This window comes from Frieseomelitta varia, unplaced genomic scaffold (genome assembly GCF_011392965.1).
Source record: "Frieseomelitta varia isolate USP_RPSP 00005682 unplaced genomic scaffold, Fvar_1.2 scaffold_371, whole genome shotgun sequence".
Lineage (NCBI taxonomy): Eukaryota > Metazoa > Arthropoda > Insecta > Hymenoptera > Apidae > Frieseomelitta > Frieseomelitta varia.
Genome location: NW_025110114.1, coordinates 54,119 through 72,609, shown reverse-complemented (window position 1 = coordinate 72,609; position 18,491 = coordinate 54,119). Strand labels below are relative to the sequence as shown.

The window sequence follows — 18,491 nt, the reverse complement described above, 5'->3', positions numbered from 1 at the left end:
ATGTATGCCCATTGATTTAAAAAAAAGTTACATTTATAAAGAATTTTCAACATAGCATAAGTCTGAAATAAGATTACATATTGCTCGACATTCTAATGTTTCTCTCATTAATGCAATAGAAAAGAAAAAAAATATTTTCATGAGTTTTTTTTATATTGTACAGAATTATTTTATTTACATTATTATTACATGTAATACGTTTTACTGCAATTCAATTACCTTTTAGTGCGCTAACATTAACTTACGCAATATCAGTGGGAGCATTATTTTACATACAAACTGATAGAAAAAAAATTAGTAAATTTAACAGATAAATGATGTTATGTATTATGAACATTGATTTGAAGAAAATATATGAATAATTTGTCCATTAATTTTTCAGATAAATAGTTCGTGAAAATCAGTTGATTATTACGATCTCCACAAATATATGTAAAATTTAATTTTGGAGATAATAAAAATTGGGCGGCTGATATTACTTTTTGCTTTATACAAAGTGAGTATTTATTTAAATAATTAAAAAGAATATACAATTTAATTTTGCGCGATAATTAAGATTAAAAGTGTACTATAAACACAAGATGTACATACTCATTAAACACCGGACATCATATGAACACATACTATTTATTCGGTACATTAACACTTTATACATATAATATGTATATGTATAATATATTTAGATGGATAAATTAATGTACCTGCCAAATCTTATTACAAAATTTTTCTCGTCAAAATCACATTTCCGCACCATAAAAATAATTTAAATATTTTTGTTTTCGTTTCAAAAAAAATTCTACTACAAAAAATATTCATATAAAGAGTATATATTTTTGCGCACATAATAATTAGTGATATTTTGTGACGTCAAATAATGATATATAGATAACGATGAACAATAATAAATAAATATGGCGTGAAGTATGAGTTTTCATATGATATTACTCCCTCTTAAAGTCAACATCAAATGACTCAGTAATCACAGCCATAGGAAGCAATATTGTGGTACATTATAACGTGTTAGATGCATTGTTGTTTATATTACGAACTGACTAAGGAGCAATTCTTAATTTGTACTTGTATAATCAAGGCGAATTGTACTTTGTATCGCACAATAACGTTGCCGTTTTCTTTCTTTCTAAGTTTTTCCTTTATACTGTACATACGCATGTAATATTAACTTATCTACACTGTTCTACAAAATAATCTAAATTCTTCTGTACCTTTACGCAACACTTATTTAATATTTCGTTCCGTAATTGATAAATTTTAGTAAACTTACACTTTATCTAAACTTAGAATTTGCATTATCATTTTATATAAATATCGAATACTAAAATTTCGTATTTTTTCGTTTCAAGCATATGAAATTTTCAATTAAGAATTTTTAAGTCATATTTCGAATATACCGATTATGCTATACACACTTCTCGCTAATCATTTTTTCCATGCATCCCACTGTTTTTTTTTTTTTAATTTAAATACATATATTGTACAGTATTAAATATTTTTTGCGTAATCTAATTCACTATTCAAGTGGAGCATATTTTTCAAACTTAATGTACCTAAAAATGCTCATATCAAACAATATAACTTTACTGTATTTAAGTGAAATATTTTAACAATTTTCTTCTATACAAAATACATGTATATTCTTTTGATTAAAATTACGTATTACTCACTTCAATGCGTCATTATTGTAATATTTTAATTTTTTTTTTTTTACATATCACGTATTTTGAAATACACTCACACGAATGAACTATAATCAAAATTATTTTATAACAAAAGTATATAAACTATTTCATAAATAAATTGAACATAGTTTACATGTAAAATAAATTCATTTTTCTAATTTTCATAATGAACTTCTCGTTACTCCATATGAACAGTATGGTAGATGATAGTATGTTTAATTATTTCTGCACACATCGGATAATATTGCTAATTGATAATTTAATTTCATTAATTTTTTTTTGAGTAATACATTGCTAGTCATTTTGTTCAATAGAACTTGATCAATTTAAATTTCAGATTTTCTAGTATCAAAAAGAAAACAAATTACTTTTTAATAGATAATTTTTTGTTGTTGTATGTTTCGCATTAATTGATAATAATTGCTCGATAACATATAAATTATTACTTGTTTTTTACTTTAGTATATTAAAAAATACAGTCATCATAGTGTAGTAGTTAATATACATTATTTAAAATAGTCATATATTAAGAAGTAACTTAAGAAATTTTCTGATACATTTATCTTTCGTTGAGCCTGCGTCCCGCACTTGGCTCAAAATGGTTTTTCAGTTGTATATGTATTCATTCGTTACGAATTATTATACATATATAATACCGTTGCAACAGATGAATTAACGGAATATTATTGATAAACTCTTCAAATACGAAAAAACGGATATTTTATCCACCATCCAATAGTTCTTCAATGCAATTCAAGTGGTGTCAGTAAAAGATTCAAAAATACCTATCTTGTAGTCACATCAAGTAACACTGAAGTTGGGGCGTTTTTATTAAGATAATCGCTCATATCTTGGAAACGACTAGACCTAGAAGAACCTTGGATTTGATTAATTCCACTTGTAGAATCATTGTCAACTTCTGGTCCGCGATATCCATCGTCTTGTTTTTCATGTAGTATATATTTGAAAAATTCATATCTAAACAATTTATAAAAAAATTTTTTATATTTGATGTTCTATGATGTTATACAGGTTATCTTATTTAAATAGATTATCTATCTTATATTTTACTAATATTAAAGATAAAAAAAAAATGAATAAAAAAAATTTTTAATTTCTCCAATCTTAAAGGTTATTTCAATGTCATTGACATTTGTTTTTTATAACTAACATTTGTTTTTCGTACGATTTTTAAAGAAGAAAAATGAATTTATATTGGAACAGCTAGGTAAAAAAATTAGCTGAAATTAAGTAATTTTATGTTTTCAAAAAGTTGTTTTAGTACTCGTCAGAAACTAATTCTTGTCTCTATATACTCACGTTGACCAACAAATTGTGGTTGCTGGCATTTGATAAAGAACACGAGCATTTAAACCACGGAAATAACCACGTAAACCTCCGTATCTATAAACTGTTTTAATAGCATCTATCATGCCTTGAACCTGGACACCACTTTGTGTATTTAGAAGTGTTTTACAAACATCTAAAGGTGTTGTAACTGCAGCAGCAACAGCTCCTGCTAATGCACCTATAATTTATGAGTTACATGATTACTAGTTACATGATTATCTATTACATAAATAAATTTTGAAATATATTCTTTTTTAAATGTATATTTACCTGACATCATATGTGCTATTGGATTATACATGTGGTCAGGATTCGTGAATACTTGTGCAATTTCATAAGTAATAAAGTGAATCATTTGAAAAGGCACATTCATAGTTAACTGTGTCGTATAACTCCTATAGAATGCATATGCACCTTCTTTTTGGTATATATTCGTTATACATGTCATAACATTTCGATAAGGAGAGTTATACATTTGTAATCGCTGTTTAACCACTGGAATAAGATAATTTTATTCTTCATTGGATAAAATTCTAAAAATTATGAACCACATTTAGCATGTATTTCCCTCAAAAAAAAAAAAAAAACATATTTTGCATGCCTTAACACAATGTGCACCAGCTAAATTACGTAATAAATAGATAATTTACTCATTTAGTTATTTATTAATAAATTTAAGATGTTTTACCTTCTGCTGGATTCATTATACCATCATGAAGAAGTGTTGCCACACAACCAGCAGTTCCATATGCAGCTAAATTTAATTCAGGATGTGTTCTTGAACTTAAAAGCTTATTTTTAACAAATTCATAGCATGAAAAGTACAATGCATGTGCTGGACCAGCTCCTACAACCATTGCACTCATACCACGAATTGGTCTCAAAAAACCTTCTTGTTGTACCATTCTACTCAGAACTGTCCCTACTCCACCTCCCCCTCCTCCTGAACCCGGTGTCAATGCTTGCATTCTTGTCTAAATATAAATAAAATAAATCCATGTAAATAAATTTACTTATTTGTTTAACAGTATAAGAAAATTACTTTTCATAATTTAAAATATTGATTTTATATTAATATAGATAAGAATATTATTTAGACAACAATAGAATACACAAAATTTAACCATCTCTAATTTTTTAATATCTTAGAATGATTATTTGACGATGAAAATAGATATAGAAGTATTAAGACAACTTTGAATTTTTTAAATCATGACTTGCAATTATTTAAAGGTATAATCATTTCTGACTGACTGCTTTCCAATTATTATTTGTCATTAAAGATAAATGATAGAACAATGACAAACAATGATGCATTTGATAATATTTTGCAAATGATATTTAAAATTGCTCATTAAACTTTAAGATATATTGTTTATATGAAATAAATATACATGCTTTCATATTAATATTTTATTACAAGTGTATTTTCTAATAATCACACGTGAAAGTATCTGCTAATATAGATTGTAGGTTGAAAAGAAAACCAAAAATAGAACCTACTGCAACAGAGTTGAGAACTGTGTTATGTAATGAATGTTTGTAACTCATGTTCTATTTAATCATTTTATGTATTAAAGTTGTCAAACAATTAACTATTTGCAATGTCAAAAAGATACAAATACAATGTCTTAGATATTGTTTATGTATATTTGATCATTTAGTATTTAATAAACTGTATTTGTATATATGTACAGCTCAATGTGATAACATGTAAATCAAATATTGAAATTATGTATTTTATGATCAACAAAAATATCTTTTTAAATGAATATTCAAGTTGATGAATATAACAAAAATATAAATTTAATTACAAATTATACTAAAAAGGAGGGATCATAAAAAAACAATGTTTATACACATATAAGTGCATTAAAAATTAAATAGAGAGTAGAAAATTTATTTCTTATTACAAAAAATCTATTTTATTCATCATTATTAGTAACACACATAATTTCATTGTTAATTAATTATGTAAATAGCTAAATATACAGTGGCAACAATGTTTTGTGACATAATAACAAAGAATGTACTTGCTATTTTAACAAGTATTGAAAGATAGTAAACAATTACAGAACATTGTTGCTAAATCATTTGATGACTAATTCAGTCGTTTGTAAATTCTAAGAAGAATTGGTACCTAGAAATAATTATGAAATTGTATTGCTTAAACTAATTACGCAATAATTTTGCAACAGTGATGCAAAACGCGAAATTGTATGGCCAAATGTTAACATCTCAGGAAGATTAATTGCTTTTATCTTGAAAGTTTAAATACTTCGCTATTTACTCAAGATTACAACGACGTTCACATACGTGAAACTTGATTTCTAGGTTTCGATGAGGAAAATGATAAAATTCAGAGAATTGTCTTGGAATATCACGCTTGTCTTTATCCAAAGACCGTGTGACTTGCAATGTCATGATATTAAATGTCATTGGATTTTATTACAATGCGGCGGAAATGAAATTCCGTGAAGTGATAGTTGAGGTTATATAAAGTATCTTGGGGGGAAAAAATGTGCGAGAGAAATAAAGCTGTTACCTTAACACTGTCAAGCGGATACATCACACAGTGTTCCATAATTCCTGCGAATGCACCTGCTGTCATGTGTACAGCTACAGAGGATGTAGGCAACGTCTCATAATCGTCCGCATTCATATTTTCTGAAGATGTTCTAACAATTTCCAGTTAACGGCTGGACATGAAATACCGCAATTTCTGTATGCACTCTCTCGAAGCAGACAACACTTTCGGCAGTAACTAATGCCGAATTACTGCTTATGCAGTGGCATTCGCTTTGTAATCGCCGAAACATGCATTCAGAAGGATGTGAGGGTAATATTCGTTCTTTCGAAATGACGAAACGTAATCGTACTCGTTGATCGTGTCTTAATGGAACCGTATTGGAATTGAAAAGGCTGCTACCACCGATAAACAGATTTGCAATGTATAAGTCCTCGTTCAGGTATTCGCGCCACAAACAAATTATTCTACTTCCCTATACTACTTTCATGAAATACAAGGGCACATGACGGCTGATTGTTTATTCGAATCGTTACGGAACTCGATACATACTGACATTCTTCGCGATACGGTTACGGCTCATCATACGGTTCGTTCAGTGAGGTTAGGTGTTCGCGCACGTGTCACGCATGCGTCGTATTCAACCACGTGGTTGGTTCGTGTAGTATGCTACGCAGTAGCAGCTTAATAAGTAGTCTGATTGCTGTATAAAACATGTGCATTGAGGATGTAATAATGCATTCGTTTCATAGAAGAAGACGACGGGTCGTTGAATTTAAAACTGCAGAATGAATCTTCCAATGCAGTTGTTCGAAGTTCCCCTTCTTCTTTTAAATATCTTGATAAAGCTTACCTTCGATTTTTAGCATTCTACTCTTGTCTTTTCCTTCGTATCTTCTATTGTTTTTAAAATATGATTATCATATAATCTATATAGATATCTATTTTGAAGAAAAATGTTCCTCGGCAATTTTGATAGCGTTATCACGCAGTACTTGTTCGTTTCACGTTATACTGCTGTTTGACAAAAATAAAAGTTACGTTTTACTTTTACACCATTATGTTTTATATCAATTACACTTGTGTCCTATTGAGGCATTTTTAATGTTAATGTTACAAAATCCCACCCAAGAGTTTGTCAGAAAGTAAACGTAAATTATCAATGTTGTTAAAAAATTTGCTTTGAATTTCGTATTTTACAACATTCTATAGACAGTTCTATAACATTCTAGACAATGCACGTGTTGTAAAAACATGTATAAGATCGTATTACGTACCGTATGACAAACTGTTCACATATTGTTCTATTTATAGAAAATATCGTGATTACGAAATATCGCGTGCAATACTTTACTACAAGTTGTAATGTTTTCTTTTAAGATGATTCATTCAGGCCAGTCATGGTAATTTAATAATTATGCATAAAAATTAACTTATGATATAATGTTTTGAATAATATATAAGTCTTTGCTCGTATTGAATGTGGATTTGCGTGGAATTCGATTAAATGGCAAGGTCAGTTGATATGGTAGTAGTTTGTGTTCACTGATTCGAAAAGCATAATTGGAACTTTTCCAACATATAATTCAATTAATTATTTAACAACTAATTTTGTATATTGTACGATATTTCCTTTGTAGTTAAATATCTCGCAATATAATCGGCAATTGTGTGCAATTTTATTTTGTTCTTATCATCTGTAATATATAAAGTGATCACTTTATATTACAATAATCACTCTTAACGTATTAGTTAGAAAAATTACTTAAGGAGATTTCAATTGAAACATATAAAAAATATAGCATGACATATTATTATAAATATTTAAAATTAAAGGTAGGATTTAAATACTTCTGGGCTGTTTAACATGTATACAAAAGTCGCTTTATTTTAAAGCAATTATAATAATAATGGGTTTTATAAATTGTTAGTTGTTATATTACATATGGCAATAAATATTTTAAAAAGTTGGAAAAAATATTCTACAATATTTTCACAGTAATAAAGAGTAATATACTTCTATTTTATATACATATTTATACAAACTTATACATATATAAAATAAAGAACACGCAAGAATGTTACGTTAATAAATGCAACATTCTTTGTAAAAATTTAATATTACAATTTTTAAGTGTGAGAAATAATGTGCAATTAATCATTCCTCTGTATTACAATTTTCTTATTATCTTTTGTTTTATATTTAAAAAAAAGAAGAAACAAAAAATTATAGAAACTATTGCTTATTTTCTTTTAATTTTATAATGAAATTAATTTTATTTTCTATTTTTTTCACTAAACTTAAGTGCAAGAAATTAATTAATAAAATAGTCAAGAAGCAAAGAATATTTTAATAGAATCATGTGTATAAGATAGTTGTTTAAAAGTAGTAATAATTCTTTCATTTTAATCTTATCAGACTTGGAGCATTCCTATACACATATTCTTTATCAATATGTAAACTTTAACGAATAATGGTTCAAAAGAAACTTTTGTATAAAATTTCTTATAAGCACATACAAAACTTACATTATGAATAATGTGTTTGTGTTAAATAATGTGTATACAATAATTATCTAATTTATAATCTTATAAATACATCATGTACTTTTGCAATATACTGTGTACATATATTAATGAAACACTATTGCACACTATTAATTGCAGATTTGTGTTTCCATTATGAGAGCTTGAATTTTATACAAAAAATTTTATAAGCGATATGAAAAAATAGTAACTATTGGTTTTCTCTTTTTTTATAAACAAGAATTGCAAAGTACAACTTAAACATATATTATTCACAGAAATTTATACATATTCTTTCTTAAAAAAGTAAAATTTTACAGTAAATTTTAATGAAATTTAATAGCTACATATATAATTCAACTCAATCCATATACATATTTCACATTGTTTACATTTTTCCAAATTTTTAAATTTTTATTATTTAATAAGTATTGCTAAAAAGTTTTTAGTTTTGTTTAAAAACATTTTTAAGTAAATTTTTCTCAATTAATACTGTATTACATTTAATGATTTTATATAAGTAATTTTTATTCTTCTTACTTTTCTAGTTAAATGTAATGCCAATTTTTTTTTAAATTCATAATAAATTTAAATAACGTCAACTTATAGAAAACATTCAAATTTTTCTAATGTAATATATATTTAAAAAAATTTTAGACATATTGATTTAAACATTTTATATAAAATAAATTTTTTGAATAAGTTTTAAAAATATAAGTGCAATAATTTACAGATGTTTTTCTTGATCACATTAGTATTTTACATTAATTAAAGTTTCAAAATATTTGATTTAAATGTAATGTAGAGTGTACTAGAACCAACAACTAGGATTTAGAGGTTTTATATTATATAAAGAAAAACAATTCAATACCTGAAATTACAAACTACTAGCTATACCTGATTAGACCTCCTACTTCTGCGAGAAGAACTTGAAAATAATGGACGCGGTTTGTATAGGTCATCACTTGAATAACGTTGACTACTTCTATGTCGGCTGCAATTACATAACAAACTAATTATAGTATGAATAGTGAAAATGCATTTCCACTTGAAATGAAACTGTTTAGCAAATGAAATTGTATTGCAAAAAATGCGTAAATTTAATTTTTACATTATAATTTGTTAGTATTTGATATATAGTAGTTTGTGTACAATTCTTTTTTCTTTTTATAAATGAAGATCTTAACAAAATTTATAAATATAATTTTGTATACATTTAACTTTTAATTTTTTGTATACATTTATAAAAGTAAGAAAATTATCCAACAGTTTATGAAAAAGCTCTAAAAATTGAAAACAAATAATTAAAAATTTTAAAAATTAAAAATTAAGAACAATTATTACTAATAATAATTATTCAACGTACCCTTTGTCTTCTTTAATCATATTTGCAGATGGTATTTTTTCACTGGTTGCAGATACGTCGCTTTCTGGACTTAAAGGCATAACAAAATTTTCTCCATTTAAAAGTCCTTGTGGAGTACATATATTTGATTGGAGTCTCTGCTTTTTAGATATTAGCTTTCTTTTTTTAATATTATTTAGTGCTTCTTCATTAGGTAGGGTTAATGCTTTTTTATGACCATCATTATTATTATTTGAATTATTTAATAATATATCTGTTAATGGGCTAGATGAATGTTTGCGTTTTGGTAAAGGTGGTGCCATAGCTTTTGGCACTGAAGATACGACTTGACCTCCTAAACTCTCTATTATGTCTTCTAAAGAACTGTTTTCTATTAATTCTAGTGATTCTAAGAAACTAGAAAATTTTTCTGATTTTTCATTGTCTGCTTTGAAATAACGACAATCTTCATTATCTTCAGTTTCCATTGATGTTGATTCTAATATTTCTGGTTCTTCTTTAATTTTTACAATGCAATCTTTATCGGTTACGTATCTGTTTAAATTAGAAAGACTACTATTTTCAGCATCCTGAGAAACATCTTCATCTCCAATTTTTGATGTTGTAGGTATTTCTATATTTCTATTGTCACTTGAACAAATCATATCTGTATTTATATCACTTAACTTTAATTGCTCTTTTTCTTCGTTTACTTCTTTTTTATTACTAAAATAGTTTGATTCTTGAGAGTACAGATGTACCTCTTCTAATACAGATGTACCAGTTTCTTGGCATGTTTCTTTTTCAAAACATATTTTTGCAGAACTATCTAGTTGTTTCGTTTTTATTATTTTATTGTTGTCTTCTTCCTTTATGCTGGAAAACAATGATTCTTTATTTTGTAAGTCTTCTATTTCTTTATTGTTAGGCAATAAAGAAATAGAAGAGTCAATATTTGCTTCAGTATCAGAACTCAATGGTTTCTCAACTTTATTGGTAAGTGTTTCACTTAATGATTTCTTTATACATAATTCCATGTCTGATAATTTTAATTTTAGATTAGAATGTGTCTCTAACAAATCTTTTGTACCAACTTCAGCTTGTAACATCATTATTGATCTTTCTTCTAATGTTAAATTAGTATGTTTCTCAGGATATGGCTCTTCGTATTCTTCATCTGGTATTTCTATTATTTGAACACGTTCTTCATCTGGCATACTTTCAAAATTGTCATTATTTACTGCATTTGTTTGTATTGGTTGTTCTATTTTCTCAATCTTCTTCTCTAACTTCTTATTTTCTTTAAGTTTCTGCTTCTCTATCTGTTTCCTAATTTTCATTAATTTTTTAGCTTCATGTATATTTTTTGCAAATTTTGGTTTCTTTACTTTCATTTCTCCTGAACTGCTATTGTCTTCTTCTATCAACACTCGTTTTTTAAGAGGTAAGTTAACATCATTAAATTCCAATTCTTGTTTAGTATGCATTTCAAAATTATTAGTGTTGTCAGTTTTATATTCTGCATCTAATTCTATTGCTTTGTCTAATTTATAATTTTGTTGTTCCAATAATAGTTTTATATCATTTGGATGTATTTCTTCAACATTGTCTGATGTTTCACTACCTGAATTACTCATATGGTTTGTTTCTTTAGAAAAGGTTGATGTATTTGATTTACCATGTGCAATATTAGATCCAGAACTACTAGATTGTGAACTTTTGCTACTTGATCCATTTGATCCATCTCTGTCTGTAGAACGTCGATCATTAGAATTTCTTCTTAAACTAGAATGATCATCTTTTGACTTGGATTTCTTCTCATCTCTTCGTTTTTTGTCTTTATGTTGGGAATCATTTTTGCTATCTTTTTTGTTATCTAATTTCTCATTTTTTGTCGAGTTTTTACTTTGCGTGTGATTTTTGGCATCTTTTTTACCATTTATTTTTTCACTAGTTGACTTGACATCTTTTCTTATTTCAGATTTATCAATCTTCTCTTCTTTTTCATTTTTTATAAATTTCTTTACATCCTGTTTATCTAATTTTTCTACCGAGTCTGATTTCATGTTGATATGGTTTTTAGACTTTATATGATCCTTAGAAGTACGTTTTTCATCTTTCTTACTCTTATCTTTATCCTTTGATTCACTTCTTTTTTCTTTTCCATCAATAACTTTATCAGATGCTTTGACAGTTTTAATTTCATGAGAACTTGACGAAGGATTTTTGGAAGAGCTTTTATGATCTTTTTTATATTTCTTGTCTTTTGGAGAATCTTTTTTATCTTTATTTTCTTTATTTGATTTTGTCTCCTTGTCTTTATTTAATTTTTCTTTCTCTGTTAATTCTTTCTTCTCTCTAAGTTCCCTAATTTTTTCTTTGTAAAGATCTTTCAGATCTTTTCCTTCTTTACTAATATTATCTTTCTTGTCTGTTTCTTTTATTTTATCTTCCTTTGCTTTAGTATAATTATCCTTTTCCGCATCTTTAATTTTATCTATACTTTCTCTCGGTTGATCGCTTTTATCTTTAGCTTTATTTTTATCATATTTGTCATATTTTGAACTGCTGTGACTTCTTTCTTTCTTTTTATCACTACTTCTATCCCTATGATGTTTTCCATCTTTTACATGATTTTTATCTTTTGATTTTGATTTAGATTCACTGTCTCTGGACCTATCTTTATTATTTTTATATTCATACCTATCCTTTATACTACTGTCTGTAGCATCACGAGAATTTTCTTTAGAAGATAAATTGTTCTTAATATTTTTAGAATCTTTAACATCTTGTACATCTTTAGTTTTATTTAATTCAAAAATATTTTTATTACTTTTATTTTTATTAGATTCATATTCTCTGACAGCTTTAAAATTGTCTTTAATATTTTTAACATCACATTTATTGACTTCATCTTTCAATGCATCAGGTATTGGTGTTGATGCATGGTTAGAAAATCCAAAATCAGTTACAATCGATAATCGGGAATCGGAAGAAACTTTGCTTAGTTGTGAATCTTGATTACTATAATCGAAGTTGTCTCTTGACAATTCATTACAAAAATCAGGGCTTCTAGACCTATGACTAGTTAACTCTGATATACCTGACAAATGTGAATCATTGGAATTATTAGATTCGTTTAGATTCATAATATCAATTGGTTCAAAAGTAGGACTGTCTTCTTCATCTTCCTCCGTTTTATCATCTGATTTACCAGATGTATTTAAATTTAAAATACTACCAGTCTTATTAAAACCTTTATCACTTTCATCCAACGCTTTCTCTTCCAAATAAATTTGTCCATTCTCGGATATATTATCTTTATCTTTTTCATTGGATATTTCATCTTCTAAAGACTTCTGTTCGTTAGCAGACTTTACATCTCTTTTTATTTCTAAATCTTCCATTGCATCCATAGACTCCAAAGACACATCTTTTAAACTATTTTTGTCAGACTCTGGTGAAACAGGATCTAAATCCTTGGGTAATAAATCTTTAAGGCCACATGCACCATTTTTTTCTTTTGCCTTAGGTCTTTCTATTCCTAGAAATTTGTACACTACATCCTCAATCTGATGCATGAAGACAGAATATACTTTCGGATTTACTACTTGATCTACTATGCGTTCCACACCGGCGTCTAAATAAGGAGCTTCGTGTATGTGCTTCCTTAGTGTTTCTCTCAATTGATTTTTGTTTAAATCTGGTTTCCATGGTTGTTTGTTGAGAAAAGAATTTACAGAACCTTCAACTCTTGTACGTAAGTTCTGATAGGCTGGCTGTAATGAAAATGATAAAAATCAGTATGAACAGCATGTATGTCTATAAATAATCATGAAGTATTGTTATTGTATAATACGTGTCTGCTTTGGAAAGCTTAAATACATATTACTTTAATGTCAATTACATTAAAATTCAAAATATTGTGTTCAAAATGAATACAGCAATAACTTTATTACTGTACAATGTTTCGATGATAAATCAATTGTTTAAATATTGCATACCTTCGTATCAACATCAGCAATGCATTCTTTGCGAAATTGATCAAAAATTCCTTGAGATTTCACTTCTCCTACGATGTGATCCACTAATCGTGGATCACCTGGTAATAACGTGTTAGGTAAACCTAACTCCATGATAAATAAAGTGTTTAAAATAATTATAATTCACTTGAACGTTAAATAATCATTCATTTTTATTGACGAAGTCGTTCCGTGAAACAGTAAGCAGCCATACTCTTTGACTTCGCGTCTAGGTTAAACGTTAGAGCTGTGTGAGTAAATGAATAATAATCAGTACCAACCTTCCTTTATACCAAGTATCACTGGGTAAGATAGATGTTGAAGTTAATGAAATATTTTGTAACAGATATGAAAAACTAAAGGTTTTCGATATAATACATCTTTATTTAAATTTATTGTATGTACACAAACAAAGCAGAGTTATTCTTATCATTCTAGTTAACGTTAATTATATTAAGTTAAAAAGATCTTAAAAGAATTTTTTAATTCGCCAAAAATGCCAAGACTTCAAAGTTAAGACGTTTCTCAATGAAAAATTTATGATTCAAGTTTATTTATATGGCATTAACATCTATAATGTATATACTTTGGAGGAGACAGCCATTTTTTTAACATGGCAAGTTGTTCGGTGTCAAATGCAACTTGTTTGTGATTCTATTTTAGGATTGCTGGCTAATACTATTGTTTTATTACACAAAATTATATAGCTTTTTAGTTATGAGGAGAGTAACACTTTTTGTCAATGGTACCAATGTTACAAATGGCAAGGTGGCTGCGATTTCATTTAGTACAATAAACTTTCATTGTTTACTTTTCATTTTTCAGTCATACATATGATTTATTTTGAACAATTTATAAATTAAATTATATATGACGTACTTATAGAGGAGCCGTGTGAAAAAATACTTTTGAACAAGTTACAAACAGAACTTTAGTATGTTAATGTATAAGACAATTTGAAGACAGTAATGTTTACATAAAATTTTTAATAAAAAATGATTACAAGACAGAAAATATCTTTACAATATCTAGCGCCTATTTAATTTCTAACATGTTAAATATTTAAGATTTATTGTATTTGATTTTCAAATTTTTATATTAATCTGAAGGTTTATGTAATTATCAGTTGAAATAAATAAAAAAAAAGGATTATTGTAGAAATGAGCATATGTCTAGTAATAACTAGGTTTTCCAGTTAATATTTATTATAATAAATATTTTGGAAAAGAAATCACATTTATATATAACTTACCATGTATTTGTTTTAGGTATTAATGATAACTAATTCATTAGATGAATTGTTAACAGCAGCCAGTTCAAAGTTCAACATTACTGCCAAAAGAATATTTAATGTTCAGGGTGGAGAGATTGATGATATTAATCTAGTCCGGTAAAATAAATTACATCAATAATCGAAGCTGCATCAATGATTGTTCTATCTTTTGTTGTATTTATAATATACATAATTTAGCAGAATAAACTTCTTACAGGGATGACGATGTTTTATATGTTTCATGTGGAGAAGATTTTATTCCTAAGGACAAACTTTGTAGTCAAAATCAATTAAATACATGTTCAGAATGGATTACGCTGAATGTTGGCGGAAAGTACTTTACAACAACAAGAGACACTTTAACGAAAAAGGAACCTATGAGTATGTTAGCTAGGTAAGCAAATATGTTCAACTTATTTGTTTGAATCAGAACTGTAATTACTATGTTAGAAGATGTACTGATATTGTTTTTATTGATTTTTAGTTAATACTTACTTTTGCACATACTTATAATACGAAAAAAAAAAACAGAATGTTTACAGACGCTACAGACACAGGACAGAGAATCTTACCTAGCAGACAAGATAAAAATGGTGCATTTTTAATTGATAGAAGTCCTACATACTTTGAACCTTTGTTGAATTATTTGAGGCATGGACAGATTATACTTGATTCCAATGTGAATGCAGCAGGTATGGTTTCTTTTTATTAATTCGTTAATTATACGAGCTTCTTCTTCAATTTGTTTTATCCACATGTTTACATATTTCGTAATTCCTTTTAGGTGTCTTGGCAGAAGCACGTTTCTATGGAATAGAAGGTGCTATTGATATCTTGACTGCAATGGCAGATGAAGAAGAACTTCAGAGGAGTGGTTTGGTATCTTTTACTCGTAAAGATGTACTTAAAGCGATTATGTCAACACCTACGACTTCAGAACTTAGATTTCAAGGTGTCAATTTCGTTGGTGCTGACTTATCAAAGTTAGATCTCAGGAATATAAACTTTAAGGTGATTAGAATTACTATGATATTACAATAATGTGATAATTGTAATTATTACAAATTTTAAATAATATTTCAGTATGCAATTATGCGTGGCTGCAGTTTGGCAGGTTCAAATTTATCTGGTTGTTGCTTTGAACGTGCAGATTTGTCTTATGCAAATTTACAAGGTGCACAATTAATTCGTGTAAGAATGCTGTGCGCGAATCTAGCCGCTGCCGATCTTCATTCGTGTAATTTTGAAGATCCCTTAGGTGTACCCGCGAATATGGAAGGTGTAAATCTTAAAGGTGCCAATCTTGAGGGCAGTATTATGGCTGCTGTAAATCTTAGAGTGGCAACGTTAAAAAATGCCATCTTAAGAAATTGTATTCTTAGATCAGCTGTGTTAGCTGGTGCTGATTTAGAGGTATTATATCATTAATGTTAATTCCTCTCATAGTATGTGTTTCTAGTGTTTGTTTATTTATTATTTATATTTGTTTTAGTGCTGTGACTTATCGGGATCTGATTTACACGACGCGAATCTACGAGGCGCGAATTTCAAGGATGCTGCATTCGATTTGATGTTAACGCCATTACATATGTCTCAAACGATACGATAAATGCAGTTTAAGTTCTGTGATGTAAATATTTATTTCATTTTAGAATGATAGTGATTTCAGTGATATCGCCTTCATAGGTGTAGATGGATTTTAATTTTTATGCTTGTGTGTGTGCTCGGTTACATTAAATTATTATTGCATTATGTGGCCTACCACTGTGATTGATGGTCTAACGAATTCATGATTTCTATCTACGATGCCTTTGACTGAAACTTTATTCTTAATGTGAATTTAGGGTATTAAGGTGAATAAGAATTAATTAATTGTTTAGTCACCGTATTATCTTTTGTATATACATGGCCATGTATTTTGAAAAAAAGTACTTTGATAGACTTCTTAATAATGTTTAACATTTAATAACATTTTACGCAATGCGACGTTATTTATACAAAGATTGTAACATATAATCAATTTCCATACAAGGTAAATCATCACAGAAATTACGCTAAAATATTATAAACTAGAAAAAAGTTTGAATATTTCTTTATTTTTTATTTCTTTGTTTGTACTTTAAATTTTGTGATTAGGAGAATGTGAATTTCGTGATCGACGTATGTAAATTGAGCGAATGTACGATAATCATATAAGTTATTTGATATAGTATTTTATCTAAATAAAATACAAAATATTTAATTTTATTCTTTACATAATACTATGAAATTTATTGTTTTCACATTCTGAGCAAATATTATTGAGTAATATATTTACTTAGTACATAAATTTTGTATAAATTGTATTTTTTTGAATATATAAAAAAGAGTAATATAAATAGACACTTAATAGATTTTAATAATTTAAATCGAAGCAATAAGGTAGTTTTCTTTACGGTTGAATACTACTTTTACGTTGAATTATTAATATTACAGATATATTAAATCGTTACTCTAGCATATAATATTTATGACAATTATTTTGATTGATTTTTAAAAATAAATTAACATTGATATATTTAAGTTAAGTTTCTAGAATAAAATTCTTAGGCAAAAGTTTACTTGTCACCATTTGCAGAACAATCAGTATTAGCGACAGGTTCTCCGTTTCAGTAAACGCTTGTAAATGACGTATGCGTGACTGTATTCGAAATGTCGATTGTTACACACATTGAACTGGGCAATACACTTTGTACGGACGTATCTTGACATAACAATAGGCTTCTAAGGCGCACAATACAGTTTATTTTATAGATTGTGACTTCCAAATAGAAATATTTCATTCTATAGACTCCGAGGACTATAAAGTATCTATAGAAGAACGAAATTAAGTACCTTGTAAATTTCTTTAAAAGAGATAATAATTTTGGTTATTGAAAATTTCCTCAAATATAAGAAAAGAGAATTTGAAAGAAGATTTATAATTTACATAAAAAACAAGAATTACATATTAAGTAAAAACTTTGCTTTATTTTGTAGTTGTACAAGAATTACATATTAAGTAAAAACTTTAGTATAGTTTTTTTTACAATGTATTTTGTTAAAGATTTTTTTTTAGGAATATCTTTTAGGAAGACATGGAAAATCAAAATATTGTTTGCTTGTAATAGAAATTTTTATTTCTTATATCGATTGTAGCGTTAGCTATGTAAAGACAAAGCCATGAGAAAAATCTCTTCTTATTTTTTATAAATATTTTTATATGAATAATTATTAAAAAGTTTCAAGAATAAAATAATTGCTTGAATCGAATTAAACTATTTTCTTTTTAAATTTAATTAGGAACGCTTGCCCCGTGATGTTAAAAGAGTTTACTTCCTCGCGAATTTTTCATTCGAAGCAAGTTATTCGTTTGATTAAAATGTTTAGATAAAAACTACAGATCGGCACGATGTGTTTAGAAGACTTTCACACAGAAATGCGTGGAATCGTAATAACCACGATAATGATTTTTAAAAGAAAAATGGCTCGGAAAATCGATTACTCGCAAAGACCACTAACAAATAAGATCGCTCTTCCAATAATTACCTTCCTAAAACCAGACTGGGCAGAGCTTCCATTTTAAAGATACTCTATTTCAAAACGAATCATCTACATTTCATTTCGCATGAGATATCTGAAGGCTAATGTTCTATCGTTTCAACTTCTCGAACCAATTCAACCACTGAAAGTCCATTTGTAAAGATAACGATAACAAATAACTATCAACACG

The 18,491-nt window shown here is 27.5% G+C and overlaps 3 protein-coding genes across 7 annotated transcripts; 1 reads left to right on the top strand and 2 right to left on the bottom strand.

Moving 5' to 3' along the window:
* Positions 1 to 132: 132 nt before the first annotated feature.
* On the bottom strand, positions 133 to 5,709 carry LOC122531071 (mitoferrin-1-like). The gene is made up of 5 exons (XM_043658646.1): positions 5,593 to 5,709; positions 3,736 to 4,021; positions 3,318 to 3,542; positions 3,018 to 3,225; positions 133 to 2,675 (listed from the first exon to the last, which is right to left on the bottom strand). The coding sequence occupies exons 1-5, from the start codon at positions 5,707 to 5,709 to the stop codon at positions 2,483 to 2,485; spliced, it is 1,029 nt and encodes a 342-aa protein (XP_043514581.1). The 3' UTR covers positions 133 to 2,482.
* LOC122531068 (BTB/POZ domain-containing protein KCTD9) lies at positions 317 to 16,987 on the top strand. Of its 4 annotated transcripts, none has more exons than XM_043658643.1 (7): positions 317 to 496; positions 14,736 to 14,857; positions 14,958 to 15,134; positions 15,272 to 15,432; positions 15,525 to 15,751; positions 15,824 to 16,153; positions 16,233 to 16,987. In XM_043658643.1, the coding sequence occupies exons 2-7, from the start codon at positions 14,742 to 14,744 to the stop codon at positions 16,347 to 16,349; spliced, it is 1,128 nt and encodes a 375-aa protein (XP_043514578.1). In that variant the 5' UTR covers positions 317 to 496; positions 14,736 to 14,741; the 3' UTR covers positions 16,350 to 16,987. The 4 variants fall into 4 exon arrangements, with proteins under 4 accessions (XP_043514578.1, XP_043514577.1, XP_043514576.1 ...); XM_043658642.1 differs by lacking the exon at positions 317 to 496 and adding an exon at positions 6,905 to 6,977; XM_043658641.1 differs by lacking the exon at positions 317 to 496 and adding an exon at positions 14,045 to 14,235.
* Positions 8,852 to 13,781, bottom strand: LOC122531066 (biorientation of chromosomes in cell division protein 1-like 1). 2 transcript variants are annotated; one of them, XM_043658638.1, is made up of 3 exons: positions 13,450 to 13,774; positions 9,467 to 13,224; positions 8,852 to 9,094 (listed from the first exon to the last, which is right to left on the bottom strand). In XM_043658638.1, the coding sequence occupies exons 1-3, from the start codon at positions 13,579 to 13,581 to the stop codon at positions 8,992 to 8,994; spliced, it is 3,993 nt and encodes a 1,330-aa protein (XP_043514573.1). In that variant the 5' UTR covers positions 13,582 to 13,774; the 3' UTR covers positions 8,852 to 8,991. The 2 variants fall into 2 exon arrangements, with proteins under 2 accessions (XP_043514573.1, XP_043514574.1); XM_043658639.1 differs by lacking the exon at positions 8,852 to 9,094 and adding an exon at positions 9,238 to 9,383 and having other exon boundaries at positions 13,450 to 13,781.
* Positions 16,988 to 18,491: the final 1,504 nt, after the last annotated feature.